Source organism: Carassius carassius, chromosome 39, assembly GCF_963082965.1.
Source record: "Carassius carassius chromosome 39, fCarCar2.1, whole genome shotgun sequence".
In the NCBI taxonomy this organism is placed as follows: domain Eukaryota; kingdom Metazoa; phylum Chordata; class Actinopteri; order Cypriniformes; family Cyprinidae; genus Carassius; species Carassius carassius.
The window spans coordinates 16,108,788-16,127,483 of NC_081793.1; the positions used below are offsets into that span (position 1 = coordinate 16,108,788).

Here is an 18,696-nt window from a genome sequence, read left to right on the forward strand (position 1 = left end):
CCTGTTCTAGAGCACATGACCGCCAGGTTTATTCTATTTGAATATGTTGCCTTCTACCTCTAGTAGCTTGACTTGATCCGCCTCGACACGCTAGTCCTTGCTGTTTCTCTCCTTGTTTTTCTTCTGTGAGGAAATTTATATCGCAGACTGGTTTGACAAGTTTAAATTGGAGAACGCTTCATGGCTGCAAATGTTCAGTTGATCTGTTCAGAACAAAGAACTATTGTAATTTTATAGGCAGTGGTGAGTAAGAAAGAAAGAATTGTTTGCCACTTCAAACACTCAAACATAGGCTAAAATAGGCTAATACAAAATGTCCATTTAACACTTGAGCAATTAGGAATCAACACCATTACATTAAGCACTATTACTACAGCGCCCCCTCGTGGTCGACATATAAGATTGAAAACATTTGCACTAAGAACTGTACGACATTGAAAGTAAATATATACTTCATAATATAATTCAAGTTCAGCCATTACATTATATTGAAATCAAATTAAAACAAATAATAATATAACAGTACGTCCAATTACAATTTACAATACCAATCATCACTGGCTTCGGTTGTCTAAGCACAAGAAGCAAAGGCTTAGTTAAAATGGTTTTAATGGTGTTAACGGTGCAGTTTAGCATGACTGATTCTTCAAGGGTCATAGGAATGTCTTATTTAGACCAACAAAGTATTTAAGTGGAAAAAACGTGGAAAAAAACCTTTATCCAATCATTAGGCCATCAAAAATGTAAATTATGTTTCTTCATCAGAAGAGATTTTCTTAAATGTAGCCTTGCATCACTTGTTTACCAATGGATCCACTGAAATTAAATGGCTGCTGTCAGATTGAGAGTCCAAACAGCCGATAAAAGCAACAGTAATCCACAAGTATTCCTGACAACTCCAGTCCATCAATGTCTTCTGAAGTGAAAATCTGTGTGTTTCTAATAAACAAATCCATCATTAAGACATTTTTTACTTCAAACTCTTGCTTCCAGCTAAAATATGTGTCCTCTTTTCACAATATTGCTTTATTTGGTTAAAATAAAAATCTAATCTGAATCAAAAGAGAACTTTGCACAGACCAAGCACCATTTACATGCAAAAACAGTCCAAGACATTTCTAAATAAATATATCAGTGGATTTTAATGTTAGAGGAAAACAAGGGATATTATTATGTTATTATATTATAATGGATTATGGGATTGTATTTAGGACAGAAGTGATGGTTTAAACTTCAAAACTTTAATGCCGGATTTGTTTGACAGAACAGTTTTTGATTTCACAAGATGTTATCTGCAGTGGTGTAGATTACTTTTGGATTATTATAATGTTTTTATCAACTGTTTGAACTCTCATTCTGGCGGCACCCATTCTCTGCAGTGCATCACTGGTGAACAACTGATGTAATGCAAAATTTCTCAAAATCTGTTCAGATATATGTTCAGTACATATTGGATTGCCTGAGGGCAAGTACATTTTCAGCAAATGTAATATATATTTTTTACACTGTTATTTTTGTTGGTTCAAATAAAAAATATGAGTGATTCTCAGGACATAAAGCAAAACCCTCTGAAGAATCAATCATACTAAACTACTCCAAACTGCAGGGGTTCATTTTTATCCTCGCATCTAATTAAGTCTTATAAAATGTTGAATATTAAATCAAAGTTCAGTTTGCATGGCTTTTCCATGACTCTTCTTATCTGAGTCTTTGTAGGCTATATTGTTCTTTCATAAGATCTTTCAGCAAATTTTCAATTGTGCGTGAACTATTCAATGGGTGAACAGTTCTATTCTAAAATATCACCAATAAACCTTTAATTAAAGATCAAAGGTTTATTGTTGATATTTTAGAATAGCCTATATTAGTAATAGCGTGACTTGCAGCACTATTGCACAGGTAAATGAGAGAACTGATTCTGGAAAAAGTAAAAAGGCACCAACTGTGCTTTATCTATAGGATAAAGGGCACAGACAATCAGTGTGCTGATGCACCTGCTTTCATTGTTAGAATAAACAGTGTGTTTTCAACAAGCGAACTAACACTCATATTGAAAGCTGAGAGGTAAAGCACCTTTCAGAGTGTTAACAGAGTCCTAAAACCTTGTGGATATTTCTTATATAATTTATAGCTTTATTTAATAAATTAGCAATAATCGTCGTAATGAAATCATAATTTTTCTAAAATCTTATCATCTGATCATGAATAGAGTGCATAATATCTAGTCAAATCAAAACACATATGGGATTTTTCTTCCCAGTCCTCTCTACAGTGTTAAAATAAGTGGAAAGTGTTAAAATGAGTGGAAATGAAATGCAGTTATTAAAATAAATTAAAATTTGCATAGTACTTAATGTGTCCATTTAAATTCACCTCTGGTTAATTACTTAATTATACAATAACTTGATGAAGATGACTCGGGACTCCCAACTGTAAACAGTGCATATCTGTTTGGCCAACATGAAGACCAAGATGCTGCTTGAAAAGCTCTAGCCAAATCATGAACACAATATCATCCATTGCGAAAAAAACAACACTTGTTTTGTCATACTGGGAGAAATACGAAAGACCAGCATTATGTTATAAACATGTACCCATGTAACCACAACACAAAGCATGAAAGCTTATTCTGGAGGATCTCAATTTAAGCAAAGATCTTTGGCCTTTAAAAGCACAGAATGACCCAAAGCACAAGCAAAGGCTTTGGTTTAATGTTTTAGGTGGCTTAAAATAATTAACATCGATGAAAAATTATTGATTTGACTGTACTTACATTATCATATGAGAACAAAACAATTGAACTGAACTGGATAATTAGTGATATGACTGTACTTACATTATCATGTGAGAACAAAACAGTTGAACTGAGCTGCCTATTAGACATTTCATAATTGACCAACTTTGCAACACTGACACAATGAACTGAACTAAATCAACATCGACCTAAAGGGAGCTGAATAATTACTTTATTGTCTTCTGTTGGGCTGGCTTTACAGCTGAATTGAGTTAGTTTTGATATCTATGAACTTTGCAACATCAACAATTTAATTTAACTAAATTGAATCAACATTGAACTGAACTGAGATGAATATAGATACCATTGTCCTCTCTTGAGCAGCTTTATAGCTAAATTAAATGTTTCAGGTAAATTGAAATTGAATCAACACTGAAATACACTGAGCTGATTAATAACAGTTATATTCTGTAGAACTGCTTTCAAGCTGAAATTGAAGTAATTTCATATTTGATTATTTTTTGCTTGCATTTTCACTTTTAAGTTTCCTTTTTACCTCTTGAGAAGCTGCTTTGAAACAATCTATACTGATTATAAAGCACTATACAAATAAATGTGACTTGAAAGGATTTGAAATCTGGAATAAATCGGATTTTAATGCAACTGAAAATATGCCTGACCTGCATACAAATTTCTGTCCACCCACACTCTCCATCACATTTGGCAGAGTTGGCACAGAATTTGCATAGAAAACCAAACACAAATCACCTCTAAAAGTGGAAAGACTCATGAGACATAAACACCCCACCCTCACCAAATAAATGAAAAAAAAAAAACGGTTGTAATTGCTGCTGGCTCTGCTGATGTGATTATTCCTGCTAACTTTATTTTATGTTAGAAAATCATAACATGGGATTTGAGCCATGAATGCTTTTTTTTCTTTTCTTTTTTCTTTCTTTCAGTAGGCCAATATATCAACCAAAGAGAAGGCTTTGTTCTTCTGAAGGTTCTGAACAGTGTTCTGGTTACTTGTTCCATTCAAAAAGTGCGCGCACATGTGTCTTTTCCCAGAATTCCCCAGACTCGTTTGTTTCAGTGAGTAACACTGCATCAGGACCTTCAGCAATGATGATGCACATGCACTGGCTCAACATGTCCAGTAGATGTCAGTATTGGGTTTAAATTCCAGCGACTGAAACGCAGTATTTCTTAACAGCTGTAGTAAAGCGCGAAGTGAGAAACCTAAATCAGACTTGTCTGTAAGTACGTCAAGCACAATGTGTTTTTACTCGAAAAAGAAAAAACTGCGAAGATTCAAACCGGTCCCTTCTTCATGCATTACTTCAGATCGATTCGAACAGTGGTCGAAATGACCCGACAGTAGCCGAGTCGAGTCGAAGCGATCGCCGGAATGACCCGGATTGAGGTGTGCGAGGAAGGCTGAGCTTCGCTGTTCTGTAGATAGGGGCAGAGTTTCGGTGTATATGTGTGTGTGAGTGGGAGATGGACCGAGGGCGCTCTACTGACTAGCAGAGGCGAAGAGCGACTCCAATAGCCAGAGCTATTGAAATAATTTACGCGTTCGGGTCGTCGATAGCCCACTCCAAATACAAACTAAGTCGCCCGTCTTTCACATCTACTTCACACACACTAACACGGCATTGATGGTAATGTATGCAAGGAAACAACCAAGACTCGGCGATGGGTAAAGAACTCTATTTTATACTTCGATTTTCCTTCTCCGCTTTGACAATCCGCCATTTTTAGCCAAACCAAAATAAGTAGAAACTTAAGGAAGCCAATTCAGCTGTTGCAATTTCTGCCACTATCCGTGAAGATTGTTTTTTAACTGTTCCTCTGTCTCTTTTTCTTGTGTTATTTTGTAGGTGCACCGACCGAAGGGATTCTCAGCCCTATCAGGTAGATCTGAAACAAATAAGATTAAAAATTGGGTAAATCTAGCGCAGGCTTTCGAAGCAATTTAGGCCTCTGCGTAAAACACAGCGAAAAGTGCCTCGTTATCACAGTGTCCAGCTTGAAACGTCACACACATTTAAATTACACTGCAAACATAAATTTGTGCTGTCATAAGTCGCCTGCCCGTCGAATTTATCATGTTTTAAAAGCGCTCACAGCGCTAGCGACTTTAACAGGCAAACGTTAGCACGCTAGCTGCTACTTCAGGCCTGTGTGCCACAGGGATTTACTTCGAAATGTCTATCATAATAACGTTTATAATTATTAACTCATGATCTAAATTATGCTACTTTAAAGAAACGATTATATACGTAAAATGCGAATTTAGTGGTACGGTTTGTTTTTTAATAAACAGTCGTCTTTATGGTTTCTAGTGAGTTCAAGCAAATCCCAATAAAACGAGCTTAATTATCTTGTAGACCATCAAGAAATGTTTATTAATATGTAAGACTGGGAGAATAATGCTTATAGGCTTTCCTGTGCTTCGTTTTGCAATGACATACAAAGTATGTTATGACAAACGTAATCGTGCTGTTAAGTATGATTGCTAGCTGGTCATTAGCTGGTTTACAATCTTAGACCATTAACAAATGAGCTGGTCAGGTAGTTAATGACCACTGTAGACGAGCTGTAAACCAGCTCTCATGTACATTGCACGTGTGAGAGTGAGAATAATTGTGCAGCAGAGTTCAATGTAGGAATGTCATGTCTTGACAGACTCTTAAGTACTCATCCAAGAGTCACCCTGATCACCGACATGAGAAGATGCGTGACAGTACCGACACCACTCCGCCGTGCAAGATGCTGCGGAGATCAGACAGCCCAGAAAACAAACACATGGACGGCACCGGCCATGGCAGAGCAAAAGCCATCCATCCACACCGGGGGAGAGAGCGAGAAGGAGGTAAGAGGGGAGACCTGGAGTCATACTGATCCTATGATAAGAGCCACAGATATGAGGCTGATACTGATGCCTAGATCGATAACTCAAATCTTACCACGGTCTTAATTAGTCCATAATTGTTTCTATGCAAACATTAGTTAGATACATTCTGTAGAAAGTGATCAGATTGCAGTCTTTCGGGTATAGAGATATAATATCAAATCACAATTACGTTAATGGTACCAGCTTCAATTAGTAACCTTTAATGCAACCTTATGAATGATGCCATTTCAGACGGGAAAATGTAAGGCTTGGTCTTGGAGCACAGTGTGATTTTTCTCTCTCCTCATGTTCAGGTTCTATACATTTTATTCTTATAAGATTAGGTACAAGCAAGAGTTCATCAAAAGGACTTATTTTGTATTCCACATCTGAAGACGGTTTTATAGTTCAGAAATAAGCGAGGCTTAAAAGACCACAAATTTCTGAAATAAGAAATTGTGCTAGTTTGAGAATTATTTCCATATCATTAAAATATTCTGTTTTCCTGCAAAATTATTTTTGCTTCTTTAGCAAGATCTGCTGAATGCTATTGGTATTGGCAACATTCTGAGTTTTTTTTTCTTTTTCAGTTTTGCTAGAATGATTTTGTTCAGTTTGCTAAACATTTAGACACATGTATGATCCATAAGATAGTTCACCAAGAAATTAAAATTCTGATTAGTCTTCCTGAAGTTGTTCTGAACCTGTATGATTTTTTTTTTTCATCGGCAGAGCACAAAGGATGATATTTTGAAGAATGTTGTGTGACCATTGAAAACAAAAAAGGCATTTTCAAAGTATCTTTGTTCCGCAGATGAAAAAGTCCATACAGGTTTTGCATGACATGAGGATGAGTAAATGATGAAAGAATGATCATTTTTGGGTTCTTTATCCCTTTAAAACTCAACCTTAGTATCTCTGAACACTTTATAGGCCATGCAGCATGTAAGATTGATTAGCAGTAAGATTAGCTGTAAATAGAAACAGTGGTCATAAAATGTACCCACACTACCAAATATTTTTACCATCTGTTGAGTTATGGACATCATGAAATAATGTACAAGAATTGCTAGAAGCAGACCACGTCTTAAAAGGTTTCAGTAAAAAAAAAAAAAGGTTAAGTCTGTGCCATAAATGTCACCAAATGCACCCTTAAAACACTATCTGCTATTTGCTGTATAAATAAAAAAACATGTTCCAAACTTATGATTTTGTTTGATCGAATGTTGCAATGGCATGCTGGCAAAAACAGGCTTAGTTGAGTTTCGCTGTCATCATCAGATTTGATATACAAACAATATTGAATTTTATATTTCTTTTGCTTCTTCAAAAGTTAATATTGATTATTTCTTAGTACGGCAAGTCACTGATTGAAGTGAGGCAAATTCACACTAGTGTTAATTTCATCACCTATTTTTTATTTAGTCTTAGTCTTGTGCCAAATGTCCTTGTTAGTTTTAGTCATTCACATATCTTTTTTTGTTAGTCAAGTTTTAGTCGACTAAAAGTCTCGTCATTTTAGTCTAGTTTTAGTCAAAAAATTGTAGTCTTTTTTTTTTTTTTTTTTTTTTTAAATCACACATTACTGAGATTATTACTGATAAACATTTCAGTAAAAAAAGTGTTTCACATATCTCAAACATTGGTTATATGTCATCATTACCTGACAAAATACACTTTGTCAAAATAATTTTTGTTGAATGCTAATGTTAAACGTGTCTGGTTTTCAATTTCTGATTTAGGAGACACATTCACAAATGATTAACCTGATCACATTTTTTTTATTTATTGATACTGCTTTTAATTGTAATGCACAGACCTGTCATCGGGACATAAGCTGTCATGTACAATAAAAGAGCCTGCGCAGCTTGAGCAACAGCGCGAAGCCGCGAACTCGTTCTGAATATTTTAGGTGAAGGCGTAACAGCTGATGAAAAAGCAGAGATGATTGTAGACGAAAATGAAGAGAGATTTTATCTTAGTTTTTATTTCATACAAAACAATTTAGTCTCGTCTTTTTTCGTCAACAATAATGCATGTTAATTTAGTCTTAGTCAGTGTTTATGGACAGTGGTGCAGTCTTGTCATCGCCTCGTCTTAGTCATGAAAAAAAGGTCACTGACGAACATATTTCGTGTCGTCTCGTCTGACAAAATTAACACTAATTCACACCAACAAGCGATAACATTCTGTAAATTATAAGCAAGTGCTGCAGTTATGTTGTCTGCTACTTTAAATGTTTGAGCTTGTTAAAGTCAGGTGGGTTCTGATTGGTTGTTTTTAACTGTAAACATCAACTGTAAACGAATCCAATTATTCCTAGCTGTGGTGATTATTAAAACTATTGTTATTTTTTTAGTTATCATGCTTTTAGTAATGCCTGATATTATTGTCACTTCAGATAAAACCATGTCATTCCTTTTCAGCAAATTTGCTGTTTTTCATGTATGTGCATAACAAGATGTCTTGACCATAAACTGCTGCGACATATACAGGCAGTTGTATTTTATCACTAAATGCTGATTTGCTACTCTAATTTAAATAACGAGTAGATGATGAGATTGCTACCAAATAAATGCATCCTCTAACTGAACAGTGACCACAAGTTTACGTTGAAATGCATCAGGCTGTGCACTGTCTCAGATCTCACTTAACTAGGGACTCTAGCCTGTTTAAAATTTAGATGTTGGACAAGTCAAGTTGCATTAGTTAGGAGAAAGTTATTTTCAAAAAGACTTTGATTTCATTCTTCAAAAGCAATGAATCTACTTGATATGTTGCCTGGCTCTGTGCCATTATTGAATGTTATTTTTTGTGCTACATTTTATGAATCTCGGTGGTGTAAAAGCTTTGCATCTATCATTCATATTTACCAGATCTGTTATATAGGTCTTGTCCTGTATCTTGTTAAAGAGCAATTTAAGCTGTTAAATAGGATAACATTATACATATAAGATGAAAGTTAAATTAATCAATTTGGTGTTATATGCATTTGCAATAAGCATAAATGCTGAAATCAGCTGAGCCATGTTTCCAACTTGAATATATATAGTGCTTTCGATTCAGTTCGGCTCTCGATTCAATGGAATATTGATTCATTTGGATGTTTCAGGTACATGAACATTTTTCTTAAGGAAAATCTCTCAACTTATTCTGTGAACTACACGGGGAACCTTCTCAATTGGTGCGTTACTCTAATATTAAAAGTTAAAATCAACAACAGAGCCCAAATTATTACATTCAATTGCTATGTATTTTATGTGTAACATTCAACACTCAAATGCATTTTATACAAACATTTAAATTGCACATACGGCAGTTTTTATATCACCTTTCTTATGATATAATAACGTTTCTACTCCAATGTGTTGTTGAAATAGAATAATTTATACAGTAGCTGTCATAAATATTTCTCTTGACAGATTTAATCACGTTATACATTAATCATCACCAGCAGGCAAAATTAATGAATTAATGTACAATATATCATATACATTTAATTAAATGTTTCTTTGTAGCGTTCTTTTTTTGTGTTTTTTTTTTTTTTTTAATGTAGCTTTTTTGTGGTTGAAACATTGTGGTTGCATTTCAAAGAGTTCCCCATCTTTCAGTATACCTTCTCATGTGACGTTTAAAGGAAGTCAAAATAATTGTTGAAATTGATTGTTTGAATTTGATTATTGACAGAATTTGAAAGCTGAGTGTGTTTATCAAAAGTAACATCACAGAACTTGTTGCAGTTATTGTGTGGGAGGTGCTCGACAAATAATCTTCAGTGTTTTATTCACACAACAACTGAAAATAGGGTAAATTGATTGATTTTGCGATTTACAAATTGGGAATGGAGTTTTAAGTGAATATGAATACAAATTGCTTAATTGAAAACATTACATTCTGATGAATTTGAACAAAACTAGAATGAAACAAGATGATGCATTTTCTTCAACTTTTGGCATATATACCAAAAGCAATCGAAAACAGGGTTATCGGTCTCTCCGTAAAGTCTAATCTGAATAGCAGCTAGTTCAAACTTGTTCTACCGCTCCAAAGTTTAGTTTGAGTGTGTGCATGTCATAGCTTCTCACATTTTTTTTTTTCTGGATGGAAAAAGAAACCTGTGGTTCAAGATGCATTTCTTATTCACAGGAAGTATAGGTGGGACTAGGACATTTAAAAGGGCTCTACCACTACCGTTTTCCTTAGAGGAAAAAGATTCACTACATGCTGATCAGCTGCAAGTGGTATTTAGAGGAAGGATGATCTCTTATAAAGAGGATTTGATTGGACAAAAAATATTTAACATTTAACAAATGTTTTTGTCTTTTGTTCCCGAGTCGGAGAGACTGCACACTTTGTGCATGTATCTTCAAAAGGTGTTCTTTGTCCATGTTAAGGAGTACATGTAGATGATTTTGAATGTCTTTAAATGTTTATGGAGACATAGTATGTTGGTTGAGTTTCAACGCTCCTAGTGACTTTATACTCTTGTTCACTGAACACATCAGACCCATCTTCTCCAAGGCAGTGAGGACTATCTGTAGCCTAAGGGCTTCTTGCAGTCTGAGCACACAGATAAAATGCCCTGGTGAGGGTTTGTGCTGTAGTGTGGGGTAGTTGCAGGTCACTTAGTGCTTGCTGTGTGACTTTCTAGACCTTTCTTGTACATTAAGTCTTTTCCACCTGAAGTGTTTATAGTTTTCTGAAATTATTTGTTATTAGTGTACTGTTATAGATCACAGAAGATATACAGTCGTGGCCAAAAGTTTTGAGAATTACATAAATATTAGTTTTCAAAAAGTTTGCTGTTAAACTGCTTTTAGATCTTTGTTTCAGTTGATTCTGTGATGTACTGAAATATATTTACGAGCACTTCATACGTTTCAAAGGCTTTTATCGACAATTACATGACATTTATGCAAAGAGTCAGTATTTGCAGTGTTGGCCCTTCTTTTTCAGGACCTCTGCAATTCGACTGGGCATGCTCTCAATCAACTTCTGGGCCAAATCCTGACTGATAGCAACCCATTCTTTCATAATCACTTCTTGGAGTTTGTCAGAATTAGTGGGTTTTTGTTTGTCTACCCGCCTCTTGAGGATTGACCACAAGTTCTCAATGGGATTAAGATCTGTGGAGTTTCCAGGCCATGGACCCAAAATTTCAACATTCTGGTCCCCGAGCCAATTAGTGATCACTTTTGCCTTATGGCACGGTGCTCCATCGTGCTGGAAAATGCATTGTTCTTCACCAAACTGTTGTTGGATTGTTGGAAGAAGTTGCTGTTGGAGGGTGTTTTGGTACCATTCTTTATTCATGGCTGTGTTTTTGGGCAGAATTGTGAGTGAGCCCACTCCCTTGGATGAGAAGCAACCCCACACATGAATGGTGTCAGGATGCTTTACTGTTGGCATGACACAGGACTGATCGTAGCGCTCACCTTTTCTTCTCCGGACAAGCCTTTTTCCAGATGCCCCAAACAATCGGAAAGGGGCTTCATCAGAGAATATGACTTTGCCCCAGTCCTCAGCAGTCCATTCACTATACTTTCTGCAGAAGATCAATCTGTCCCTGATGTTTTTTTTGGAGAGAAGTGGCTTCTTTGCTGCCCTTCTTGACACCAGGCCATCTTCCTAAAGTCTTGGCCTCACTGTGCGTGCAGATGCGCTCACACCTGCCTGCTGCCATTCCTGAGCAAGCTCTGCACTGGTGGCACTCTGATCCCGCAGCTGAATCCTCTTTAGGAGACGATCCTGGCGCTTGCTGGACTTTCTTGGATGCCCTGAAGCCTTCTTTACAAGAATTGAACCTCTGTCCTTGAAGTTCTTGATGATCCTATAAATTGTTGATTTAGGTGCAATCTTAGTAGCCACAATATCCTTGCCTGTGAAGCCATTTTTATGCAACGCAATGATGGCTGCACGCATTTCTTTGCAGGTCACCATGGTTAACAATGGAAGAACAATGATTTCAAGCATCCCCCTCCTTTTAACATGTCAAGTCTGCCATTCTAACCCAATCAGCCTGACATAATGATCTCCAGCCTTGTGCTCGTCAACATTCTCACCTGAGTTAACAAGACGATTACTGAAATGATCTCAGCAGGTCCTTTAATGACAGCAATGATTAAATGCAGTGGAAAGGTTTTTTTGGGATTAAGTTAATTTTCATGGCAAAGAAGGACTATGCAATTCATATGATCACTCTTCATAACATTCTGGAGTATATGCAAATTGCTATTATAAAAACTTAAGCAGCAACTTTTCCAATTTCCAATATTTATGTAATTCTCAAAACTTTTGGCCACGACTGTACTACTCCTTCAGTAATCAGGAAGCCAGAAGTCTGTGGGTCTCGCCTAAATACTACAGTGTTAGAATAGTCTGATTCTCACTGAACTGGTCATCAGTTAAAGCCTAGTATGTGTTTGTTTGCCACATGTTTGTTTGAGTTATCTTTTGTGGGTAGTTAACTGATTTATGAGTTTGCCGGATGTATCCTTAGGAGTGTGAGTCTGGTGTTATAAAATCATTACGCTGTTCTTCAGCTCTCCCCGGCTCTGCTGATTATTAGATTTTTGTCAAAATGAGTAATCACTGAAAACACTCATTTCACCGTTTTTTTTTTTTACTTCAGATTGTGGTAAGACCTTTTAGTTTGCACTCTTCTGGGTGCTTTTTAAAGAACTGACTGCTGGATATTTAAACAGTGCTGTAACACTCATTTGATGATAAATTCTTTCAAGTCAGTGGTAGAAATCATTTGACCTCTTTTTTTTTAAATTTTATTTATTTTTTTATATTCACTTCACTATGTCTGTCATTTACATTCTCAATCTCTTCTTTGAGTCAATTCAATACAAACACTTGTAAGATGAGTCTTTGAGAGCTTGTATTATCTGTGTAATGGAGTTGGTGCAGGTCAAACCGAAATCACTAATGAATCAAAGTAAGCCAGCAACTGATAGAGAGGCACAGAAGTGTTCATGTCTCAGCATCGTACAGCAGGATATAGCTCAAGTGCTATAAGCATCATTGATATACATACATGATGATCTTGCAGGAAGTGGAAATGGCAGTGAATTATGGGATTGTCTATGTAGTTTTATAGTTATGCAGAACAATGGAATGTAAAGAAATAAGTGGTTTGTTTACATTTCGGTGTGTTTTATCTTTCAGGGACCAGTATATCCCCTCAAGAGAACTCCCATAACCACAGCTCTCTGCATAGCTCCAACTCTCATTCAAATCCCAACAAATCATCAGACACTGTAAGTACCAAAGTCTCAATGTCCTCTAACTAGTCATTTTCAAATGAGGCCGCAATCAGCACACACACAACAAGGCCACGTTCACATACACCACTAACCCTTTGGCACAAACAGGCTGTTATTCAATGGATAAATCAGACCATTTTAAAATAGCCTAATAGTTATTTGTGCAATTAGTTTTGCATAAATCATTTTGAATAAATGTCTTACTGGAAGTATCAATTAAAATGCATTAATTTAATATCAATGCAGTCAAAATAGAAAACATGATCCTGGCAGATTTGCTTTAAATATTTCAGACTTCTAATAAGTGGCATACTATTTTATGGCCCATTATTTGGATCTAAAAAAATTATCCCTGGCTGAAATTCGAGATTGCTGTTAAATGTGCTGTCTGGCACCCCTGTCTGGCTGTTGTGTGGCAACCCTCCTGTGTGCTGACCATCTGTCCCCTTGCTGTATGCAAGGCACAGTGCACCTTTACCAGAATAGAGAGAGGAATTTCTGTTCTTTAGCTGCCTTAAGAATCACATTTTCCATTGAAGGTTTTGAAATATTGATGTCACATGGTTTGGTTTCAGTATAATTGGGATTTTAAAAAATAACTACAGCATTGAAAAAACATTTAAAGCAGGGTATTTTGCTCATCAGTGATGCAATTTGGATTGAATTCAGTGTCTAAAGTCTAAAAATAGACTGCCAAGCCATAGTCATATTGAGGGGTCGTTTTGTGAAGCATGTTGAAAAGTAGCTCATTTCGACATATTTGATGAATGGATCTAATATTTGTGCCAGCTCTCTTCATAAATCCAAGATTGTTTTGGTGAGCCAGCATAAAATTTAAATACTTATAGTATTGAAATGGCATAGAAACTAAATTTGATTACTCTCCTTGTGCCTCCTATGTGTGTGTATATGTGTGTTTGTGTATATATATGTGTGTGTATGTGGGTCAAAGACGTTAAGATCCGCATGTCTGCATCAAAAGAAATGTAAAAAAGTGATTTTGTGTCCATAGAAAGCACATTAAATGTAAGTAAAATGTCTACTTTTAAGGTTTTAAATAAGTTTTTGGAGAATAAAATGTCAATTTACTACAACAGTTTAAAGCAGTATTACACTTTTTTTTTTATGCTTAAATATGCTTATATATATATATATATATATATATATATGTATATATTTTATGCTTATGTGTTATTTTTTATTTTTTTTAAATATGTATGTGTATATGAGTGTGTATGTATATGTATGTGTGTATATATATATATATACAACCCGAATTCTGGAAAAGTTGGGACGTTTTTTAAATTTTAATAAAATGAAAACTAAAGGAATTTCAAATGACATGAGCCAATATTTTATTCACAATAGAACATGGATAACGTAGCAAATGTTTAAACTGAGAAATTTTACACTTTTATCCACTTAATTAGCTCATTTAAAATTTAATGCCTGCTACAGGTCTCAAAAAAGTTGGCACGGGGGCAACAAATGGCTAAAAAAGCAAGCAATTTTGAAAAGATTCAGCTGGGAGAACATCTAGTGATTAATTAAGTTAATTGATATCAGGTCTGTAACATGATTAGCTATAAAAGCTTTGTCTTAGAGAAGCAGAGTCTCTCAGAAGTAAAGATGGGCAGAGGCTCTCCAATCTGTGAAAGACTGCGTAAAAAAATTGTGGAAAACTTTAAAAACAATGTTCCTCAACGTCAAATTGCAAAGGCTTTGCAAATCTCATCATCTACAGTGCATAACATCATCAAAAGATTCAGAGAAACTGGAGAAATCTCTGTGCGTAAGGGACAAGGCCGGAGACCTTTATTGGATGCCCGTGGTCTTCGGGCTCTCAGACGACACTGCATCACTCATCGGCATGATTGTGTCAATGACATTACTAAATGGGCCCAGGAATACTTTCAGAAACCACTGTCGGTAAACACAATCCGCCGTGCCATCAGCAGATGCCAACTAAAGCTCTATCATGCAAAAAGGAAGCCATATGTGAACATGGTCCAGAAGCGCCGTCGTGTCCTGTGGGCCAAGGCTCATTTAAAATGGACTATTTCAAAGTGGAATAGTGTTTTATGGTCAGACGAGTCCAAATTTGACATTCTTGTTGGAAATCACGGACGCCGTGTCCTCCGGGCTAAAGAGGAGGGAGAACTTCCAGCATGTTATCAGCGTTCAGTTCAAAAGCCAGCATCTCTGATGGTATGGGGGTGCATAAGTGCATACGGTATGGGCAGCTTGCATGTTTTGGAAGGCTCTGTGAATGCTGAAAGGTATAGAGCAACATATGCTTCCCTCCAAACAACGTCTATTTCAGGGAAGGCCTTGTTTATTTCAGCAGGACAATGCAAAACCACATACTGCAGCTATAACAACAGCATGGCTTCGTCGTAGAAGAGTCCGGGTGCTAACCTGGCCTGCCTGCAGTCCAGATCTTTCACCTATAGAGAACATTTGGCGCATCATTAAACGAAAAATACGTCAAAGACGACCACGAACTCTTCAGCAGCTGGAAATCTATATAAGGCAAGAATGGGACCAAATTCCAACAGCAAAACTCCAGCAACTCATTGCCTCAATGCCCAGACGTCTTCAAACTGTTTTGAAAAGAAAAGGAGATGCTACACCATGGTAAACATGCCCCGTCCCAACTATTTTGAGACCTGTAGCAGAAATCAAAATTGAAATGAGCTCATTTTGTGCATAAAATTGTAAACTTTCTCAGTTTAAACATTTGCTATGTTATCTATGTTCTATTGTGAATAAAATATTGGCTCATGTGATTTGAAAGTCTTTTAGTTTTCATTTTATTAAAATTTAAAAAAACGTCCCAACTTTTCCGGAATTCGGGTTGTGTATATATATATATATATATATATATATATATATATATATATTAGGGGTGTGCACGGATAGTCGAACATTCGAATATTCGTTCTGCTCTAATTCGATAAATAAAAATGATATTCGAATTTCACAAAAAAAAATTAAATAAATAAGTTCACAATAAAACCTAATTTGGTCACTTTCTGTGATTCTCCACGGCATATTTGAAGATGTATGCATGCAACAAATAATTCATGAATGAATAAGGGGCCGTTCACATATCGCGCCTAAAAACGCGTTGCTTTCTCCTTCTCCAAAGCGCTCTGGCAGAAGCGCTCCTGAGTCGTCTGCCGTTGCTAAGCAACAATGACGCGCGCTCTCCATGAAGAAGCGGAAATTTCAGCAAAGGATAAATGGATTTGCAGCACAAAATTTATGCTACTACTGCTACTAAATTTATTTCAAAATGGCAATCCATATACAGCTATGATCAGCTGTTCCTTCATCTTGGCACATGACCTGCTGTGCGCTTGCGGCATTCTGAAAAGTTGAGATGTTTTTAACTCGATGCGGTGCGGACGCGTCTGGAAAAAACGGGCGCGTCGCACCCATTCGCTTCCATTATGAGCCCGCATTCCGTGCACCTACATTGGAAATAACGAACTTGAGCACGCAAAAGACGCGATGTGTGAACGGCCCCTAAGAACTGCTATATGCCGTGGAGAATCACAGAAAGTGACCGAATTCAAGAACATTGTGTTGCGGCATCTCTCAAGCAACGAATAAACACCGCTAACTTGGAGAATGCAGTGAAAACTCCTCTTCTCGCGTCTGCCCTAGTCCCTCGGTACAAACATCTCAGGTTTCTCGATGAAAACATGAGAGAAGTAAGAAAAGAAAAAACTTTTTTGAACATTATCAGAACACTTTCCTTGATGCGAGTGGTGCGGATGCAGCCGCTGCCACCAACGATGAAGAGGATGCAATGCCCACTCGTCGGAAAAGGCTGAGCCAGTTCTTCAGCGATGATTTACAGAGAGTTCAGCCGAGACGAGTGGGAACAGTTCTTGCTGGAGCCATGTATTCCACCAGATGAGGATCCCATTCAGTGGTGAAACTAAAACACGAAGCGCTTCACAAAACTTATTCTCTTAGCACAGCGTTATTTGTGAGTCCCGACAATGGCTGTGCCGTCAGAGCGCGTTTTCTCCGCGGCCGGCCTTATTGTTAAGACTAATGACCCAACTTTCCCCTGATCATGTTTACATGCCCGTATTTCTTAACAAGAACATGTAAAACAAAAGAAAAAAAAGCAAACAAGATTTGCTGACAGTTTAAAAGTTTCAAAATTAAGTGTAGGCTACGTTCTACAATAGCCTAATTGCTGCAGGCTGCTTTACGTTTTTTCTTTGTTCACTTTTTTTTTTTTGCTTTTAATCTGTACCTTTGTTTGTTTGCACGCATTGTTAAAGGTTTTCAGCTACAAAACACGATGTGTAATGTTCAAGTTTGTGTGTAAGCTTGTTCAAAATGAGGAAACAATAAATGTTGCTGAAAAATAACGTTGGTCTCATTAAACTTAATTTAAATGAATATTCATTTTTTGTGAGCTCAAATATTCGAATGTGATATTTGCGGAAAACGCCCATCCCTTATTTATTTATATATATATATATATATATATATATATATATATATATATATATATATATATATATATATATATATATATATATATATATATATATATATATATATATATATATATATATATATATATATATATATATATATATATATATTTTAGGGATGGGACGATAACCGGTTTTATTGATAACCGTGATAAAATGTGCTGAAGGTTAGTAATATCGTTTAAAAATGAATTCTCATTAAAACCGTGTTTGATTATCGCGGTTTTAATAACTCCCTATTAAATCATGTCCAGCCAGCAACAGTCTGACGCAAGCGCAGCGCACAATGTTTTTTTTGTTTTTTTTCGAGAAGGAATGGCAAAAGTCAGTGACTTTTCTATGCTTTTCTATGCTTCTACACTTTTCATTGTAAGGAAGGAAATGCCACAGAATTTAATCTTTCTTTAAATTAAGTGCATAGAGTTGCTTGTTTTATTAGTTGTTTGTTGATTATTAAATATAAAACTTGCTGAAATGTTTTCAGTGTGAGCATCAACTATTTTTGAACACTTTCATCTCGTTTCAACAAAACCGTGATAATATTGATAATCGTGATAATTTTAGTCACTATAATCGTGATATTAAATTTTCATACCGTCCCATCCCTAATATATTTATTTAATGCATCCTCGCTAAATGAAAGCACAGGGTTTCCCATACATTCATTATTTTGTGGCGGCCCGCCACAATATCAACGCTGACCGCCATGGATTGATTCAGATTTTTAAACTATTTAATATGGGTACAATTGTATTTTATTGTAGAGCTGCGCGCTGCTTGCTCCCTCCCTCTCACAAACTGACAACGGAGGCACGCACGACTAGCCCCTCCTCTTCGATTACGATCTGAATCAAAACATGACCATGCGTTAGTTAGAGGACGGATTGTTGCTTATTGCTTATTCCCCCATCGAAGATTCCAGAATCAATCCGGAGTTGAATGGTTAGTAATGAATACTGTTGCTCAACATAACTCTGAGAAGTTAGTCTATGTTAAGCGCTGTCGCATTTCCATTACAGATTCGCGCAAAACTTTTTTTTTTTTTTTTTTTTCTAAATATCGATAAACAACTATTGCGAAATGACGGCGTTTCCATTAACCGATGTTATGCGACTAAAACGTCTTTTTTTTTTTTTTTTCTCTCACGATCAGTCATTCCAAAAATCAGACGTTGGTAGGTTTATATATATCACAGCCACCAGACTAGACATTATATTATTATTATCTCCAGGTTCAGGTTGGTGTGTATTGGTTTTTGTCCACCTC

At 36.3% G+C, this 18,696-nt stretch overlaps 1 protein-coding gene across 1 annotated transcript in view; it reads left to right on the plus strand.

The window, feature by feature from the left end:
• The first annotated feature begins 4,164 nt into the window (after positions 1–4,164).
• Positions 4,165–18,696, plus strand: part of LOC132121484 (WW domain-containing adapter protein with coiled-coil-like) — a 39,055-nt gene continuing 24,523 nt past the window's right edge. The window contains exons 1-4 of the mRNA XM_059530916.1: positions 4,165–4,439; positions 4,621–4,654; positions 5,429–5,615; positions 12,810–12,901. Coding sequence (XP_059386899.1) covers positions 4,399–4,439; positions 4,621–4,654; positions 5,429–5,615; positions 12,810–12,901 — 354 coding nt within the window. The 5' untranslated portion in view covers positions 4,165–4,398. The remainder of the gene's footprint in view (positions 4,440–4,620; positions 4,655–5,428; positions 5,616–12,809; positions 12,902–18,696) is intronic.